Below are 18,531 nucleotides of genomic sequence, written 5' to 3'. Positions count from 1 at the left end.
TGGATAAAGAAAATGTGGCATGTATACAGAATGGAATATTATTTAGCCTTATAAAAGAAGGAAATCTGGACATTTGTGACAACATGGATGAACCTGGAGGACACTATACTAAGTGAAAGACACAGAAAGACAAATATTGCATGATCTCACTTATATATGGAATCTAAATAGTCAAACTCATAGAAGTAGAGAGTAGAATGGTGGTTTCCAGGGGCTGTGGAGGGGGAAAGGGTGAGATGTTGGTCAAGTTGTACAAAGTTTCAGTCATGCAAGATGCATAAGTTCTGGAGATCTAATGTACAGCCATGTAATATAGTTAGCAATACCGTATTATATACTTGAAATTTGCTAAGAGGGTAGATCTTAAGTGTCCTCATCACAAAGAAAGAAAGAAAGAAAGAAAGAAAATGGTTAACTATGTGATGCATATGTTAATTAGCTTGGTTTGTGACGATTATTTCACAATGTGTAAGTATATCAAAACATCATGTCATACACCTTAAATATATACAATTTTTATTTCTCAATTATACCTCAATAAAAATGGGGAAAAAAGATATACAAAAAAATGGATCATGATGGATACTAAATTGCTATGGGGGGCCCCTGTGGCTTAGCAGTTAAGTGCGTGCACTCTGCTACCGGCGGCCCCGGTTCAGATCCCGGTCGCGCACCTACGCACCACTTGTCAGGCCATGCTGAGGCCACCGTCCACATACAGCAACTAGAAGGATGTGCAACTATGATGTACAACTATCTACTGGGGCTTTGGGGAGAAAAAGAGAAAAAAAAAAAAAAAAGGAGGAGGATTGACAATTGATGTTAGCTCAGGGCCAGTCTTTCTCAGCAAAAAGTGGAGGATTGGCATGGATGTTAGCTCAGGGCTGATCTTCCTCACACACACACACAAAATTGCCATGGGATTTTGAGTGTATTGAACACATTTAAAAGAGTGATGAAAGAGTTTTATTTCAGAATGTCACGATTTACAACACGCTGAAAATTACATCCTTTGCGACCATTTAAATGAGGGAAAGAATTTAAAGGGCGATTTAAAAAATGTGTACGTAGGCTTTAAGATTTTCTTATTGGATGCTAGAAGAAAACTATTTGAAGTCTACTGTAGGACTCTGGACTTTCTCTCTCTTTGCTCTACAGACCTAGAGCTCCCAGTTTCTCCTCTTGGGCAGATGTTAGGAGGGTTTTCTAATCTCACAGGGAATCCACATTTCAGACCTCACTTTTGTCTACAAAGGGCCTGGCACTGGAGGGCTCACTGCTTTCCAGAACATTCCATCACAGGCTTCTTTATGCTAATCTCTACCTGTGACTTCTTCTGCTCCATTTCACTGTCAGAAATCCATCTCTAATATCCCAACATGGACTGTAAACTCCATGAGGGCAGGGTCACCTGTGGTAGGCTCACTGCTGTGTTCTCAGCACAGTGTCTGGGACACAGTGGGCATGAAAAAGTTATTGAAATTGAATTAAGAGGGGCAGCTGATTTTGCAGGGGAAGTTGTTGTTATACACATGTAGAGTTGGAGATATGGGCTGACAATTCGGGTAAAACCCAGGAGAAAGTCTAATTAATTCATTTTTTTGTGGGATAGCCTTTCTGTTATTTGAAGGCAGTTAAATAAATCTCTTTTCTCACATCTTCTCTTAAATTATTCTTTGTAAGGAGAAGGCAAGCTCTTCCAGAGACATGAGGTTTTTTTTTTTTTGGTGAGGAAGATTGGCCCCGAGCTAACATCTGTGCCAATCTTCCTCCATTTTGTATGTGGGACGTCACCACAGCATGGCTTGATGAGTGGTGTGTATGTCTGTGCCTGGGATCTGAACCTGCGAACCTTGTGCCACCAAAGCACAGTGTATGAACTTAACCACTATGCTACTGGGCTGGCCCCGAGACGTGAGGTTTGATTCTAGTTCTTTAGCTATGGTATCTTGACAGGTTACTTGTCCTCTCTTTTCATCAGTTAAAATAGAGATAAAACTTTATAGCTTGCTGTGAGGAGATAAGGCATGGAAAAGCGCTCAGAAGGAGGACTGTCATAGAATGGGCGTTCAGGAAGTGGTAGCTTGGAGATAAGGTTCAGCTCTTCCTATCCTGGTTGTTTCTTCTTAGGTTTAACTCCACTAGGTCAGTGTTCCAGGGTAGACACAGGCCCTAGAGCTGGGCAGAGTACAGCAAGACGTCTCTTCTCTGTTCAGCATTTTCCTTTCCTGTTCGCACCCCTAACTTAGCTTTAACGTGATTTAGGGGTTGAAACTGTGGCAGTACAGGACATCTCCTTCAGAGATGTCCTTCAAGTAAGAGAGACATGAGAGCCAAAAAAGAATCTGGGTGGGGGTGTAGCTATTGTTCTCCTGAGAAAGGAGACAGTGGAACTAGACCAGAACTGAGTACATTTCATCACAAGGGGTAGAAGGTTCAGAATAAAGCAGTGCCGCAGAAACGGAGGAACTGCAAAGATGATCCAGCTTAACTGTCTTCTTTTTCTTTTAAATCGTGGTTAAAACATAACACGTAACATAAAATTTACCATCTTAACCATTTTTAAGTACATTACAGTATGTTACCTGTAAGCACATCCTTGTGCAATGGATCTCTAGAACGTTTTTTTTTTTTTTTTGCTGAGGAAGATTTGCCATGAGCTAACATCTGTCCCAGTCTTCCTCTATTTTGTATCTGGGTCACTGCCACAGCACGGCTGCTGCTGAGCCATGTAGGTCTGGGAACTGAACCCAAGCCACTGAAGTGGAGCCTGCCAAACTTAACCACTAGGCCATGGGGCCAGCCCCTCTAGAACTTGTTCATCTTGCAAAACTGAAACTCTATATCTGCTGAACAACTCCCCTTTTCTCTCCTCTCCCCAGCCCCTGACAACCACTACTCTACTTCCTGTTTCTAAGAGTTTGGCTGCATTAGAGACCTCATGTAAGCAGAACCATGGAGTATTTCTCTTTTTGTGACTGGCTTATTTCACTTAGCATAATATCCTGAAGGTTCATCCATATTGTAGCAGATGACATGATTTCTTTCTTTTAAAAGGCTGAATGATATTTGATTGTATGTATATGCCACATTTTCTTTGTTCACTCACATACTGATGGACATTTAGGTTGTTTCCACCTCTTGGCTATTGTGAATAATGCTGCAATGAGCATGGGTGTACAAATCTCTCTCGGAGATTTAACTGCCTTATTCTACAAGTGATGGCAGCCCTGACTCACAGCGGAAAGTGACTGTCTAAAGCAGAGTTTCTCAACAGTGGCCATACTGGCATGCTGGGCTGGATAATTCTTTGCCCTGGGGGCTGTCCTGTGCCCTATAGGGTGTTGAGCAGCATGGCTAGCCTCTACCCAGTAGATGCCAGTAACACCCCGCCCTCCCCCAAAAGAAACCTAAAACGTATTCATACATTGCCAAATGGTGCGGCAAAATCGCCCCGGAATGAGAACCACCGCTGCAAAGGGTACACTCAGGGCCAGTATAGATGGGACACAGGTTGCTGTCGTCCAAGAGATGACAGAGGGCTCTACGTAAACAAAAACTCCGGCGCGATCTACAAAGCGTTTTACTTCTCAAAAACGGCAGACGTCGGAAAGATGTTATTCTGTATGCAACAGAAAGCTGGAAGAAGAAACTGCAACGGGCAAATCTCCCGAGACGAGCAAGACTTGCGGTTATAAGACCTCCGACCCCACCGAGGCCCCCAAAACGCCTCCCAAACCCGACCAGAGCCTTCGCAGTGCACGCTGGGGCTTGTAGTTGCGGCGTGCGAGCGTCTGCGCGCGCATCCCCCACCTCCGGCGACTTTCTGTATCGGTCGCGGGATCCGAACAGCAGCTCCCGGAAGCTGAGCAGGTTAAAGTTTCAACACTTCCTTTCCCCGCCTCTTAGTCCCGCAGACTGCCAACCCAGGTAGCCAATAGGTGGCCTGACTGGCACTTCCTTTTACCTGATTGGCTTAGAGTTTTGCATCCGCCCAGACAAACTTGCCGGGGATTGGTCGAGCCTTCAGTTTTGAAAATCGTAGGTTTTCGCCCGCGCTGCACCGCCCATTGCTTCCCCCGAGCCTGAGCCCTGGACGCCGGGAGCCGAGGGTCTGGGCGGGCCGGGGCCTGTGCTAGGGAGGCCGCTGGACTTGGATCGGAGCAGCACTTAGGAGACGCAGGGCAGTAGAGTAAGTGCGCGCGGGCAGCCGGCGGTGGTGGGAGATGCTTGGAGATTTGTTACCCCTCCCGCCAACTCCGGACCGGGGGCATGACCCCCGTCCCCCGCCGCCCCTTGCGGCCTGGAAATGGACGGGTCACCTCTTCTAAGTGGCGAGATGACCTGCCTTAGTCCCGGGGCCGGAGATTACCCCCACCCTCCATCTAGGTCACCAGGTTCTGAGAGAATAGCTCGGTCCCCTCCCCTTCTCTGGTGCCCAGCTCCTTGTGTGCCTAGGAAGCCCTTTGTTGACCTGGATGCGTAGGAAGCGCACACCGACCGGGTCGAGGACCGAATTATGCCAGAGGGCCTTTCTGTACAGTTAACCCTCGCTCAACACCTCCCCCTCCGGCTGAGCAGCATTTTAAACGGACCATTTCCGGAGGCCAATACTGCCCCTATGTGCCCCTATGCCAATGCACTCCCCAACCACGTTTCGCTGTCAGTTTGGCTGTTCAGTTTCATCCAGCCACCGTGGCCTTCTCTGCGGGGTGCCCAGAGCCAAAACTTGGCGCCTGCCTTTCGGAGGCTGAAATCGAGTAGGCGGCTTCGCTGTGGTTAGGGGCACAGTTTAAATTCAGGCCTCACCCCCGACATACCGGGTGACCTGACTTTGACTTAACTTCTCTTTGCCTCAGTTTCCTCATCTGCACATGGGTATCCTTCAGGTTGTGGGGAGAATTAAATGAGATAATGCCTGACCTGGGCACGGAGTAGGACTTCGTAAATGGGAGCAGCTGTTATGATGGTCCTTCACTGAGGTGGGGTTGGGTGCCCAACTTCCTGCACCCTCAAAGGAACAGGCATTGCAGAGGCGGGCGGGGGGTGGGGGCCCTGTAGTCTGGTGTGTGGTGTGAGGGAAGTATTGGGAGAGAAGGATGAGCTCCCTTCTCCCTTGATAGGATGTTAAGTGCTCTGGATTTGTGCACAGGTTCTTATACAGGCTGAAGATGAGATTTTTGCTGTTCCTTCCAGGAGATTCTTAGTACCTTGATTCCTCCTTTCTCAGAGTCACCTCTGTTCTAACGTACAGTGACCTTTTTTAAATAGCCAAGCTGACGTCTGCTAAAAACAAACTTTGCCATGGAAGAAGCTCAAACACTTTTTTGCACTTTGTGAAGGAAGCTCTCGCCCACTTTGCTGTTTGGAACTAATACTTTAAAAAATAAGATGGCAAGTTGTTGCTTTCTGTAGCTCCTCTGCAAACCTCTGTTTTGGTTTTGGCTTCCTTAAATAATTTTCTCATAACTGGCCTCAAACGGGGATCCTGCACTTTGCTAGGGCTGAGCTCTGGGGCAGAGGGGCCGGGGGGAGCAGAGGGATGGCAGCGGAGAGGCGGAGCCCATGACTGGCTGGCTGCAGAGCTGTCTCTGCCCGAAGCCTCTGCCATCTGTTTGGCCCCACCCCGATTAGTGCTGCCCTTGGCATCTAGGAGCAGTGGCTTTGGATGAGTATGGTGTGCCCTAACCTGTATAGAGTGAGCTCGTGTGGTGTCTCTGAGTCTGTGTGTTGGGGCGGGGAGGAGGGAGTACCTGCAGGGTGTTTATTTCTAAGTGGATTATTCATTGAGCAAGTATTCCTTTTGTGCTGGGCTCTGAGCTTTCAGCTACGAACCAGACAGACAAGGGCTTGCCCTCTGGGAGCAAAAGTTTAGTGAGCAGAGACAGGCGTAAGTAAACAGATACACAGTCACCCAAGTGCCATGCAGAGAATTGAAATCGATGGATGGGATCATGACTGATGGTCAGGGCCTCCCTGAGTTGCTGAGATCTGTGTGATGAGGAGTGAGCTGTACAAAATAGGAGACAGAAGGTTCCAGACAGAGGGCAGAGTTTGTTCAAGGAACAAAGGCTAGTGTGCCCTGGAAATCAGGCCCCAGGAAATCCCATGAGGCTGCAGCATGACCTGTTAAGCTCTATAAGCTGTCAAGGGGTCAGTGACTTAGCCCCTCCTTCTAGGAGCTTCCATCTTACGTGGGAAGCCTGACCTTTGCATGGTTCTTGGTTTTGAAGATCTGAGTGGTGGGTCACTGCCATGGCATGAGACACGCAGTCTGTCATTACAACTAATGACCGTCACCCGTTCATTTATTCTTTCATTCATTCACCCAGCAGTTGGATATTTACTTATATTTACCCTGCATGACTAATGTAACACTTCTTCCTTGCCTGGGGCTTTGGTGATGATATTATAACCAAGTCTTGAGGAGGATACCTGAGCTGCTAGTTTTTTGAGAAATTAAGAGAAAACTGGTTTTGTATTTTCCCCTGCCTGATATTTCTCGACAAGTTTTCTTAAAAACAAGACATTGCTTATCTGCTCCCCTCATGCTCCCTCATCCATTTCTAGGGCATTTCAGCTCAAGGGAGAGGGTGAGGGAACCCCTTGGAGAGGAGCATGCCTCTGGACCCCTACTTTTTTTTTTTTTTGGTGAGAGGGACTGGCCCTGAGCTAACATCTGTGCCCATCCTCCTCTATTTTATATATGGGACGCCACCACAGCATGGCTTGATGAGCCGTGTGTAGGTCCATGCCCAGGATCCGATCCTGTGAACCCCGGGCTGCTGAAGTGGAGTGCGCAAACTTAACCACTACGCCACTGGGCCAGCCCCTGGGCCCCTACTTTTCTTACTGACTCCTTTGGAAAGCAAAACCCCTTCTTTCACTGGGCTCTTGAAGAGGCAGTTGGCTCCCATGTTCTTTGGCCTGATGCCTGGGGTCAGCTCGCGTGTAGCTCAGGGTAACTGTGTCTTAGTCCTTGCTCACCCACAGGTAGTAAGAGGAGAGCGCGCAGGAGAGTAAGAGCACCTTGTGTTTGGGCAGGCAGAGAGGGGTCCTGTGGTGGCTGCAGTTTCTCCCTCATCCAAGAAGGCAGTTGGCCACGCCCTGTCATTTTCAGTTGCAGGGAAGGCCATTTGTAAAAGACTGTTGATACCAGAATTGGCTGGGAAGCGTGGACTTATAGGGACAGCGTGCTGTGGGTAGGTGGGTAGGGGCAAGGCATTTGATGAGTGTGAGTAGAAAGGTGAGTCCTTCTTTTTGCAAAAATAAGGCTCGTGGGTTGGCATTCTAATTCTGCATCTCTGGGGAGTGGCTCTGAGCAGGGAGGGGGCCCTGCTTTAGGCACTGGGTGTTTTGTGGTGATTGGGCGATGGGTGCTGTGGCCTGGCGGGCTCTTCCCCTGGAGAGGGTCCCAGCTTCAAGCCCTGAGCCCTTAGGCCTCTTGTCCCTACTTCTGCCAGACAGAGCCACGATGGGGACGACAGCCCCAGGGCCCATTCACCTGCTGGAGCTGTGTGACCAGAAGCTCATGGAGTTTGTCTGTAATGTGGATAATAAGGACTTGGTGTGGCTCCACGAGATCCAGGAGGAGGCCGAGCGCATGTTCACCAGGTGAGGGCAGGGGTGTGCTGGCTGAAAGCCCCGGGGGCTGCCTGGCTGCTACGGCCTTGGGGACACAGCAGCCCACTTCCCCACCTGACGGGCAAGACAGACAGGCTGCCAGCGGTCCCTCCTGAGTGCAGTGTGCGTGGGGCCCAACTTAGTATAATGGGGAGAGGAAGGAGAGGTTGGGCTGGGCCTCAAAGGATGGGGCTGTGGAGACTTGCCTGGCAACCTTGCTCCCCTGCCTTGTCCCCAGGAGGAAGCCCCGATAGCCTGGCAGGGGATTTGCTCATGGCCTTGGAGAGCTCACTTGATGCTGGTCGCCCCAGCTTGACCTGTCACTACCAGGAAACGGGTGGGGGCTGAGCCAGGTAAGGGAGGGGACCAGTGGTTCCCGGGTAGCCACAAACATCACCCTCCTTGTACCAAACAGAGAATTCAGCAAAGAGCCCGAACTGATGCCCAAAACACCTTCTCAGAAGAACCGACGGAAGAAGAGACGGATTTCTTATGTTCAGGATGAAAACAGAGACCCTATCCGGAAAAGGTAGGCGGGGCCACAGGCTACCCCAGCTGCGTACGTGGAGTCTGGAGGCAGGCGGGGTCTGGTGGCGTTGTGCCCACCTGGAGAGTTTTATTCGCAGTGGTAATTGCGAGCAGAGGCCTGCAGGAGTGGTAGTGGGTAGCAGTGGGCCATGCTGAGGGGCGAAATGTTGCGAGGAAATGAAGCAAGACCCTAGAACATGGAGTCCAAAGTTTGCGTGTGTGTGTGTGTGTGCGTGAGTACGTGAGATCTGGGCCTTGGAGGATGGGAAGGATTTCCAGAGGTGGGAGAAGGAGAATCCTACCTTCTGCTTGGGAGAGAGCGACCAGAGGTGTGGACCAGGGGGTCTGTTCCCAAGCCCCTGTGGCTGTGCTTATTATGATGCCCATGGAAATGACCCTGGGCTGCAGAGTAGGTGGGGGGCTGGGGTGGGGAAGAGGCTGGGTCTTGGGTCAGGCAGTCCTGGGCGCACAGCTCAGCTCTGCCCTGTTGCAGCTGTATGACTTTGGGTTAATTTTTCCACCTCTGAGCCTGAGGTTCCTCATCTCTAAGGTGAGGAGAGTGGTCCCTGCCTCTCAGGGCCATCTTGTGGATTAAGCGACAGCATGAGTAAAGTCACGGGCAGGATGCTTGGCACAGGGTGACCTCAGTCAATGGGAGGTTTGTATGAATTTAAGCTCAGCAGTTCTGTGAGGACTGGCATTATCCCCAGTTTACAGGTAGGGAGACTGAGGCTCAGAGAGGAGTGGCCTGGGGTCTCATGGCTAAGGGTCATGAGCCTGGACTAGACCCCGGTCTTCTGCCTCCAAGACCTTCTCTTCATACTCCATTCAAGCTCCTGGGGAGACTGGTGCCCCCTGCCTGACTTTTGGGGTGCCCCCGTGCCCTGCTGGGTCATCTCAGCTTCTGTTCTGCTGCCTCTAGCAGGTTGTCGCGAAGGAAGTCTCGGAGCAGCCAGCTGGGTTCCCGGCCCCTGCGCAGCAAGGACAAGGTGGAGAAGCTGGCTACGGTGGTGGGGGAGAACGGCTCCGTCCTGCGGAGGGTGACCCGTGCTGCGGCCGCAGCTATGGCAGCCACCGCGGCTGCTCCTTTGCCTGCCCCTGAGTCTCCCACGACACTGACCAAGAAGCCCAAAAATAGCCTCATCCAGTGCCAGCTGGTGCCCATGGTGGAGATAGGCGTCAGCGATCACCGGAGTGCCGAGCAGCACCTCAGCCAGGTCAAGTCTGCCCAGGCTCAGTTACGGGCTCCGTCCCCAACCCCGGCCCCAGCCACAGCTCCGGCCTCCCACATCACCGTGATATCGGACGAGGAGTCAACACCCAAGAAGTCCGAGGCCCGGAAACTGGAGTCTGTCACCGTGAGCTCCCTGATGGCTACACCGCAGGACCCCAAGGGCCGAGGGGTCGGAGCGGGGCGGTCCGCCTCCAAGCTCAGGATCGCGCGGGCCTCCCCAAGCCCGCAGGACTCGCCGGGCTCGCCGGCCTCCCCGTGGCGGGAGCGGGTGCTGGCGCCCGTCTTGCCAGATAACTTCTCCACACCCACGGGCTCCCGTGCCGACTCGCGCTCAGTGCGGCGCAGCCTGATTGCCCCATCTGCCCCGGGTGCCCAGGTCTCGCTGGCCCAGAAGTACTCCCTGGTGTCCAAACAGGAGACCACCGTCCGCAGGTCAAGCAGAAGGATTGCCAAGAAGGCCACAGAAGAGCCGGCCGCCTCTGCCCGCATCATCTGTGAGTCTGGGGGTCAGCAGTGTGTGGGGCTGCGGTGCCTGGTCCTTGGTCTCTGGCTCAGCGGGAGGGGCTCTGGGGAACCATCTAGCAAGGAGCTGTGCATAGAATTTTCTGTGATGATGTAAATGTTCCATATCTGTACCTTCCTATACTTAGCCACTAGCTAGTCACCTGTGGTTCTTGAACCCTCGCAATGTGGCTGGTGTGATCGAGGAGCTGAATTTTTAGTTTTATTACGTTTTCCTTAATTTAGACTTAAAGAGCCACACATAGCTAGTGGCTACCATACTGTACAGCGCAGATCTAGTCCAACCCTCTTGTTTTACAGATGAGGAAACTGAGGTCCAGGGAGGTTGGCCACAGTGTCCCTGTGGTTAATGGCCATGCTGCAGCTCCAACCTGGGCCTTTTCCCCAGGGCCAGTGTGTTCCCGTTTCCTCCTGCAGAGGCTCACTTAGATTCACCACGTCCGTGGGCTGCCTCCAGTTAGCAAAACTGTTTGGAGATACTGAGGCAAAGAGAGGTGAATTCTCATTGCAGCAGACTCATTCCAGGAGGGAACAGATAACTGGGTTTGAGTGCCAGCTCAGCCATTTACCCACCCTGTGACCTTGGGCAGGTGATGGGAGCTTCTTCATGGGCCTCAGTTCCTCATCTGTCAGCTGCAGTAATAATGGCGTCACCTCAGAGAGTTGTCATGGGGTCTTCCTTGTTAACCCGCATAGAATGCTTAGAACAGTGCCTGCCAGGAAGGAAGGGCTCTGTAATGTTAGCTATTTTTATCGTCATCTGATCCCAGCTCAGGGGACCGTTGTCCCAGTGGGAGCAGGTGTTTCGAGCCACAGGGGAGGAACAGGCAGCTCTAAGTGTCAGGGCTGGCTGTGTGGAGGAGGTGGATCTGAGCTGGGAGGGTTTCGAAGGATGCCTGGGCTTTTGCCAGGTGGAATAATGTGAAGAAAGGTATCCCTGGCAGAGGGAACAGCTTGTACAAAGACCCTGAGACATGAAACAGAAAGTGGTGGTGTCTCTGGGGCTCATGTGTTGCACTAGGGGCTTGGGCTTGTGGCCCCTTGATGGTTGTTGGAAGGTTCCTGGTACAGTGTAAAAAATGGTCAAGAGGAAGGAAGGGAAGGTGTCAGGGAGACCAGGTAGGAGGCTGCTGGATGGCAAGGAGGTGGGATTGATGGAAAGAACAGGCCAGGTTTTATATTAATGTGTATTATTTCTTTTATTATTTATTTATTTATTTATTTTTTGGTGAGGAAGATTGGCCCTGAGCTAACATCTGTTGCCAATCTTCCCCTTTTTTTTGCTAGAGGAATGTTGTCGCTGAGCTAACATCTGTGACAGTCTTCCTCTATTTTGTATGTGGGACGCCACCACAGCATGGCTGACGAGTGGTGTGTAGGTCTGCACCAGGGATCCGAACCCGTGAACCCCAGGCTGCCGAAGCGGAGCGCATGAACTTAACCACTATGCCACCGGGCCGGCTCCTATTAATGTGTATTAGAATAGCAGTTGCCATCTGCCTGGCCCTTTGAGATTTATAAAACACAAGGTTGTCTCGTTTGGTCCTTGCAGCCACACTGTTAGCCTCTTAGGATTTCTGCACTTTATAGAGGGGGAAACTGAGGCTTACGGAGGCCACTGAGTCTGTCAGTTGGGAAGCTGAGGCTTGAGCCCCACTTGTTTCGTCCTTTCTGGGATGGTGGGCCACTTGCTGAGGAGGCCCTGTGGAAAGCCGCAGGATGGGGTTTGGTCAGGCAGGTGAGGGCACCTCACCTTGCCAGGTTTCTTCCCCACCTGCGGGGAGGGCTTGCTCCAGGCCATGGGGCTCGGGGACACCTAGTCTGGGGCACGTGCAGACTTGCAGTCTGGCACACTGTCCATTTTTGGATTCTCAGGAGGGCCAAGATGGTTCTGACCTGCCTTGGAGATTTCCTCAGACCTGAAGTCCTGGGAAGGGGCCGAAGGGGGCAGGCGAGCCTGGAGCCTAGAGGGAGGGCAGGGGAGAGACTCCTGAGCCCTCTTGTGCTTTTGGGTCAGACATCCAGATCTGAAGCCCTTCAGCCCTTCCGGTTGCTCCTCCCCCTCGGCCCCCTCCTTGTGCATGGTGGCGTCTGATTTGACTGGCACACTGGACCCAAGCCTGTCTGACTCCAGGCCCAGGGCTCGTCCTCCTTCTCCAGGTGGAAGGAAGAGGGAAAGGAAGGGGACAGTCAAACATGGCGGTTAAGAGTTAACCCCGGAGTCACACAGTGTGACCTTGGGCACACTCTTCTCTGAACCTCAGTTTCCCTGTCCGTAAAATGCTGGTAACAGCTACCTTGAATGCGGATAGAGAACCTGTCTTAGCGCTTGGATATGGTACAGGCTTAGTCAATCTTAACTATAATGAAACAGCAAATGGTAAGGCCCAAGAACCCCTGTGTCCCTGAAGCTCTGTGTGGGTGTGGCCATGCTGACCCTGAAGGATGCTGCAGGGGTGTAGAGCAGGGAGGGGAGAGGAGCTTCCTGGAGGCCGTCTTGGCGCCAGGCTCTGGGGCTTGGCTGGGAAGGCAACTCAGAGGTGGGGTCTTAGTTTGGGTTCTCCCAGAAGCACCCTTGAGGTAAGGATTTGATGTAACTTGTTGCTTTTGGAGGGAAGGAAACACCTGCAGCAGGGGAGTGAGGAAGTGAGTCACGGAAAAGAAGACCGCTGGTAAGGGGGCCTGGTGCCAGGGGAACCTCTGGAAGCCAGTGGAGCCCTGGGTGTGGGCTACTGGGTGAGGCGTCAGTCCCCTGCACTCCTGGCCTGGTACGCAGTTGGCTAGAGAGCCCCTAGGCAGAGAAATGTGGGTGCAGGAGCTGACAGGCAGGTGGGCTCTGAAGTGGTTGGGCAGGGGCCGCTTTAGGGTTTCTGGAGGGTCCTGCTGTCTAGGCCAGGCTCCTCCTTGGGCTTCCCCAGCCACCTCTGCACTGTTGAACAGCACCTCTGTCCCTCTGCCAGGCCTCAGACCACCAGACTGTTTCTGAGGCCCGAATGGCCTGCAGATGGCACTTAACATTCCAGAGGAGTCTTTGCACTGGTGGAATCGTTGTGTGGTCACGTGGGCATCTTCTCGCCCTTCCGGCCCCTCTTCAGCGAGCACTGAGCTGGGATGGGAGGCGTGGGGAGATGAGGGGAGCCATGTCTTCTGGCCACAGACCCCCTCAAGTGGGAGCAGGCACCACCTGTAACTGCCAGCCTGGCCCTGTAGCTGCTCCCTCCCGCTCCCCCAGGCTTGGCTTCTGCACCCCAGAAAGGTTGCTGCTTCTGGTTCTCTTTGTGCCCCACAGTTTGCTGCTCTAGCTCCTTGTTCATCTTCCCTGCTTCCCTTAAACTGTGGGCACCGCCTGGCCTCCCGCTGGCTGCCTCTCACCCTACCTCTGGCCACACTCCCGTGCCTGAGGATGCTGCAGGCCAGCCAGCCTTCTTTCTATTCCCCAAAAGCCTGCTCTCTCCTGCCTCATGGCCTTTGCAGCTGCTGTGCCTTCTGCCTGGACCAGTAGAGGTCGAGGGCCTCTTTCGGCCCTAACTTTGGGCCTCAGCACCTGCTTCTAGTCGTAAAAACTTTTGAGGACATAGGGGCCGGCCTGGTGGCGTGGTTAAGTTCATGTGCTCTGCTTTGGTAGCCCGGGGTTCCCAGGTTTGGATCCAGGGCCAGACCTATGCACTGCTTATCAAGCCATGCTGTGGTGGCGTCCCATATAAAGCAGAGGAAGATGGGCACAGATGTTAGCCCAGGGCCAATCTTCCTCAGCAAAAAGAGGAGGATTGGCAACAGATGTTAGCTCAGGGCTAATCTTCCTCAAAAAAAAAAAAAAATTATTGAGGGCATAAAGAGCTTTTGATTATGAGGGTTCTATCTACTGATAGTTACTGTATTAGAAATTCAAACTGAGGAATTAAAAAATCTTAATATTATTTAATATTTTATGTTAATATTTCTTAATATTTTAATATTAAATTAAAAATATTTAGTACTTTGATATAAAAATAACAAGCTGTGGGGCCGGCCCCGTGGCTTAGCGGTTAAGTGCGCGGGCTCCGCTGCTAGCGGCCCGGGTTCGGATCCCGGGCGTGCACGGACGCACCGCTTCCCCGGCCATGCTGAGGCTGCGTCCCACATACGGCAACTAGAAGGATGTGCAGCTATGACATACAACTATCTACTGGGGCTTTGGAGGGAAAAAATAAATAAATAAAATCTTAAAAAAAAAAAAAAAAAAAAAAATAACAAGCTGTTACCTGTTAATGTTAGATTTCTTTTTAATAGATAAATAACTGTTTTCCAGAACAAAAATTTAGTGAGGAGATGGGCATTTTTCTACATTTTGCAGATCTCTTTCATGTGTGGCCTCAAAGAAGACAGCTGGATTCTGCATTCAGTCTGTTGCATTGTGCTGTTTGGGTTAAAATATATGAAGAAAATCTGGTCTCACAGAGGTTGTAGTTGGAAAGGGGAGGTATACTTTAAAAGCCTTTTCAGATAATTGTGCATATTCATTTTTTTTTTTTTTAGATAATTTGTGGATACTTGGTGCAACAAGTGCTAGTTTCTTAAAGGCTCATTGCAGTGTGGAATCTAAAGCGTATTGTTGATCCCACATTGGTCTCTGCTGCATTTTGAATGGATCTTTTAGCCCTGCGTGATTTCATAACCTCATGCATTGGTCATTTGGAAAACAGTATTTCACTGAGTTATGTACATCTTCCAAATGTTGACGTGCTTCACTACGTATTTTTTAAAAGGAGCACATTTATTTTCTGATCTCATCGGAAAAGTCTTTAGATATTGGGATGCTATAAAGCTCATGGTGGTGGATACACGTTTTCCAAAATTCTATTTTTGGCTCTCTTTTCTTGGCTCAATTTTTTATTATTGGCAACAAATACTGTTCATTGCTTTATTTTAAGTGACAGACTCCCTCTGTTCATTTTTAAGAAAATGTCTGCCAAGACCCAATAACCATAGTTTGTCAGTTGTGCTTTCAATTAAAAATAGTGTTCCCTGAGAAAAAGCAGCTCTTCAGCTGGGGACGCAAACCTGAGTTCCCTTCACAGAGATGTGGGTGTGTGGCAGCAGGACATTTTGCATGCTTCCCACTTTCTCACACAGAATATTAGAAAGACATGTACTCAAGTTTAGATTTTATGCAATTAGTAGGTTTTTTCTTTTGAGGATTAGCCCTGAGCTAACATCTGTTGCTAATCCTCCTCTTTTTTTTCCCCAAAGCCCCAGTAGATAGTTGTATGTCATAGTTGCACATCCTTCTAGTTGCTGTATGTGGGATGCGGCCTCAGCATGGCCGGAGAAGCGGTGCGTCAGTGCGCGCCCGGGATCCGAACCCGGGCCGCCAGTAGCGGAGCGTGCGCACTTAACCCCTAAGCCACGGGGCCGGCCCTGACTCCTTCATTCTTAAGTGAAACTGGACATTTCTGTACTGAGCGTGGGATCCAGTCTGGTTTGCGGCCTCCTTTGGTGCTCAGGCTCCAGCAGTGTCAACTCCCATTGCTTTTGTGCTGTCAGGCAAATCTCAGCAAAGTGAAAAGGGAAAATAACGTTTTAGTATCATGGTGAAAATAGTTAGGACCTCATGGATCCCACGAAAGGGACTTGGGGACTTGACCCAGTTGGGGAGTCCCAGAAAACACTTTGAAAACCACTGGTCTGGACATCCTTCTCCCTCGCACCCCTCCCCCTTTGATGTAAATGTCTTATCCTTCACGTCTGAACCTCCAGACCAGCTTGGATCGACCATTATAGGCTTTTAAAATCTCTTTTCTCTGGCATTGCACATATCACCTGTCGTTTACAGGATTATTTGACGATTGTCTAGACCGGATAGTGGCTCTGTCTGTTGTGCTCACCACTGGGTTCCAGGGCCAGTACCTAGTAGACACTCAATGAATATTTGTTGAATGAATAAGTTGCTTTGTGTCGGGCCCCATGCTGGGAATTGGGAGCCTGGAGCTGCGTTGGACATTGTCCCTCTTCCCAAGATACTCCCAGCTCAGTGAAGGAGCCAAGGTGTGCCCACAGAAGGGCACGTTGCCAGCTAGGGGTAGCAGGAGACGTAAAGCCAACAGCTCCATTGAGGATGCTAGGAGTTGGGGGAGTGCTGAGAGTGAGTGCACAGGGCATAGCAGGAGCTTTGTTGTGAGGGAAGTGGTCTCTGAGGCGGAGAGGGTCTGTGTATGGTGAAAGGAGGGGTCTCTGAGGTGGAGGGGGTCTCTGTCTGGTGAGGGGAGGGGTCTCTGAGGCAGAGAGGGTCTGTGTCTGGTGAGGGGAGGGTTCTGTGAGGTGGAGAGGGTCTGTGTCTGGTGAGGGGAAGGGTCTGAGGTGGAGAGGGTCTGTGTCTGGTGAGGGGAAGGGTCTGAGGTGGAGAGGGTCTGTGTTTGGTGAGGGGAGGGGTCTCTGAGGTGGAGGGGGTCTGTGTCTGGTGAGGGGAGTGGTCTGTGAGGTGGAGGGGGTCTGTGTCTGGTGAAGGGAGGGGTCTCTGAGGCGGAGAGGGTCTGTGTCTGGTGAGGGTAGGGGTGTCTGAGGTAGAGAGGGTCTGTGTCTGGTGAGGGGAAGGGTCTGAGGTGGAGAGGGTCTGTGTTTGGTGAGGGGAAGGGTCTGAGGTGGAGAAGGTCTGTGTCTGGTGAGGGGAAGGGTCTCTGAGGTGGAGAGGGTCTGTGTCTGATGAGGGGAGGGTTCTCTGAGGTGGAGGAGGTCTGTGTCTGGTGAGGGGAGGGGTCTGTGAGGTGGAGAGGGTCTGTGTCTGGTGAGGAGAGGGGTCTCTGAGGCGGAGAGGGTCTGTGTCTGGTGAGGGGAGGGTTCTGTGAGGTGGAGAGGGTCTGTCTGGTGAGGGGAGGGTTCTGTGAGGTGGAGAGGGTCTGTGTCTGGTGAGGGGAAGGGTCTCTGAGGTGGAGAGGGTCTGTCTGGTGAGGGGAGGGGTCTCTGAGGTGGAGGGGGTCTGTGTCTTGTGAGGGGAGTGGTCTGTGAGGTGGAGAGGGTCTGTGTCTGGTGAGGGGAGGGTGGCGAGGATCTGCTTGTGGAGGAGATGTAAGGGACCCTGCCAGTGGCGCTTGGCTGAGTTCTGAGGGCGTCTTTTCTTACTGTGTTCCCCTCAGGTCACAGTTACCTGGAGAGACTCCTGAATGTTGAGGTCCCCCAGAAAGTCAGGTGAGTTCAGCCCCAGGGCACAGGGACCTTCCAGGGCTGGGCAGGGCCCACTGGGGGACCTGTCAGGTGAGCTCCAGGAGTGAAGCATGTCTTGTGCCCGAGCCTTCCCTCCTCATGGGGACTGCCCATGGACTGCCCACTGCTGCCCCTGCCCCTTTCCAGTCTAACCAGGCAGCGAGCAACAGGGATATCAGTCTTCCACGTCACTTGTCAGTGTCGCTGGTCAGCTGTGGCCTGACCTTGACCCCTCCAAGCCTTACCGTGGGGCTTGGGCTCCATAGCTTGTGAAATTTAGAGGCCTGTGGATGAGCTAGTTTAGCCTGAGGACTCACATTCAAACTGGGGTGGGGTAGAATGGGGGTGGCACGGGGACTGGGTGGTACCCCGACTCCTGGATCATACCCCCCACTGCTTTGGGCCAGCACTTCTTTTCCTGGAGGCCACGTCCTGCCATCACTAAAACTTGGCGCCCCATTCCTGCTTTGGAGCAGAGGGTCAGTGCTTGGGATGGGGAGATGGGGTCACTGGGTAGACCTGCTGGCTTTGCTGGCTGCACGGTGGATGGAGAGTGGGCCTCAAAAGACATGTGGCTCAGCAGGGCCCAAGGGGTTGAGGCAGAGCTGGGAAAGGGCTCACATCCCAAATCAAGGCCCTGATCGGGGGAGTGAAGCCAAATTCAGAAGCTGACATCCCTCGTCTGCCCAGGCAGCAGATGCTCCGGGAGCCATTGGTTCTGGCTGTTGTCCTCCTGTCCTGCCTCGGGCTGTGGGTTTGTGGCCCAGGTCAGGGCATCCCATGGGGTTGGGGAGAGGCTCCTGTGGGGAGGACTCGGGCTGGCTGAGCAGGTCCCACAGTACCTCGTGCTCTGCTTTCAGCCCTGAGCAGAAGGAGCCCAACAAGAAGGCTGAGACTGTGGAGGTGGCTGAGCCAGAGGTAAGGTGGGCAGGCTAGGGAAGGAGGGGGGGCTCGTGCTCTGTGCCGCGAGTCCCAGGTGCAGACCCCAGAGCCTTGGTTCTTTCCCCAGGTCCCCGAGAAAGGCAGGAATCCCTCACGGCCCCGCAGTGCCACCAAGATCGCCATTAGCACGCCTGGCTCGCAGCCTGTGGCTGGTGGCCAGGAAACGCCCTCTGAAAGGCAGCAAGGTGAGTCTTCCGGACCTGCTGCATGCAGATACCCAGGGCCGTGGGAGCCTTGGAGGCCTCAGCCTGACTGTCTCTGGGGGAGAGGGAAGCCTCGTCTTCTGAGCTGATAGGCCAAAGGTAAATGAGACCGAGGGGTGCGTGCATCTCCTTTGAGTCTGCAGGTTTCATCTCCCACCCTGGGCTGGAGCTGCTGCTGAGTACCATGGGAGTGGCCATGGCTGGTTGGTACAGGAAGCCGAAGGGGGTAGTGGTGGTGGGGAGGGGTGGCGGGGGGAAGGCCTGAATTGGGGCATTAGCCGTGAACATGCCAAATCCAGGTCT

At 52.2% G+C, this 18,531-nt stretch overlaps 1 protein-coding gene across 5 annotated transcripts in view; it reads left to right on the top strand.

Moving 5' to 3' along the window:
- The first annotated feature begins 4,059 nt into the window (after nucleotides 1–4,059).
- The window catches only part of INCENP (inner centromere protein), a 28,087-nt gene continuing 13,615 nt past the window's right edge, over nucleotides 4,060–18,531 (top strand). For 2 of the 5 annotated variants that reach the window (XM_087422793.1, XM_087422791.1), the window contains exons 1-7: nucleotides 4,060–4,192; nucleotides 7,464–7,614; nucleotides 8,039–8,152; nucleotides 9,077–9,879; nucleotides 17,017–17,068; nucleotides 17,944–18,001; nucleotides 18,093–18,210. In XM_087422793.1, the coding sequence (XP_087278919.1) occupies nucleotides 7,475–7,614; nucleotides 8,039–8,152; nucleotides 9,077–9,879; nucleotides 17,017–17,068; nucleotides 17,944–18,001; nucleotides 18,093–18,210 (1,285 nt within the window). In that variant the 5' untranslated portion in view covers nucleotides 4,060–4,192; nucleotides 7,464–7,474. Of the gene's footprint in view, nucleotides 4,193–7,463; nucleotides 7,615–8,038; nucleotides 8,153–9,073; nucleotides 9,880–17,016; nucleotides 17,069–17,943; nucleotides 18,002–18,092; nucleotides 18,211–18,531 lie in introns of all 5 variants that reach the window. The other 3 variants (XM_087422792.1, XM_087422789.1, XM_087422790.1) reach the window with 2 other exon arrangements.

This window comes from Ceratotherium simum, chromosome 34 (assembly GCF_057802395.1).
Source record: "Ceratotherium simum simum isolate JZ-2026a chromosome 34, ASM5780239v1, whole genome shotgun sequence".
NCBI classification, from domain to species: domain Eukaryota; kingdom Metazoa; phylum Chordata; class Mammalia; order Perissodactyla; family Rhinocerotidae; genus Ceratotherium; species Ceratotherium simum.
Note: the sequence above shows the minus strand (reverse complement) of the source record. Positions and strands in the feature narration are given on the sequence as shown.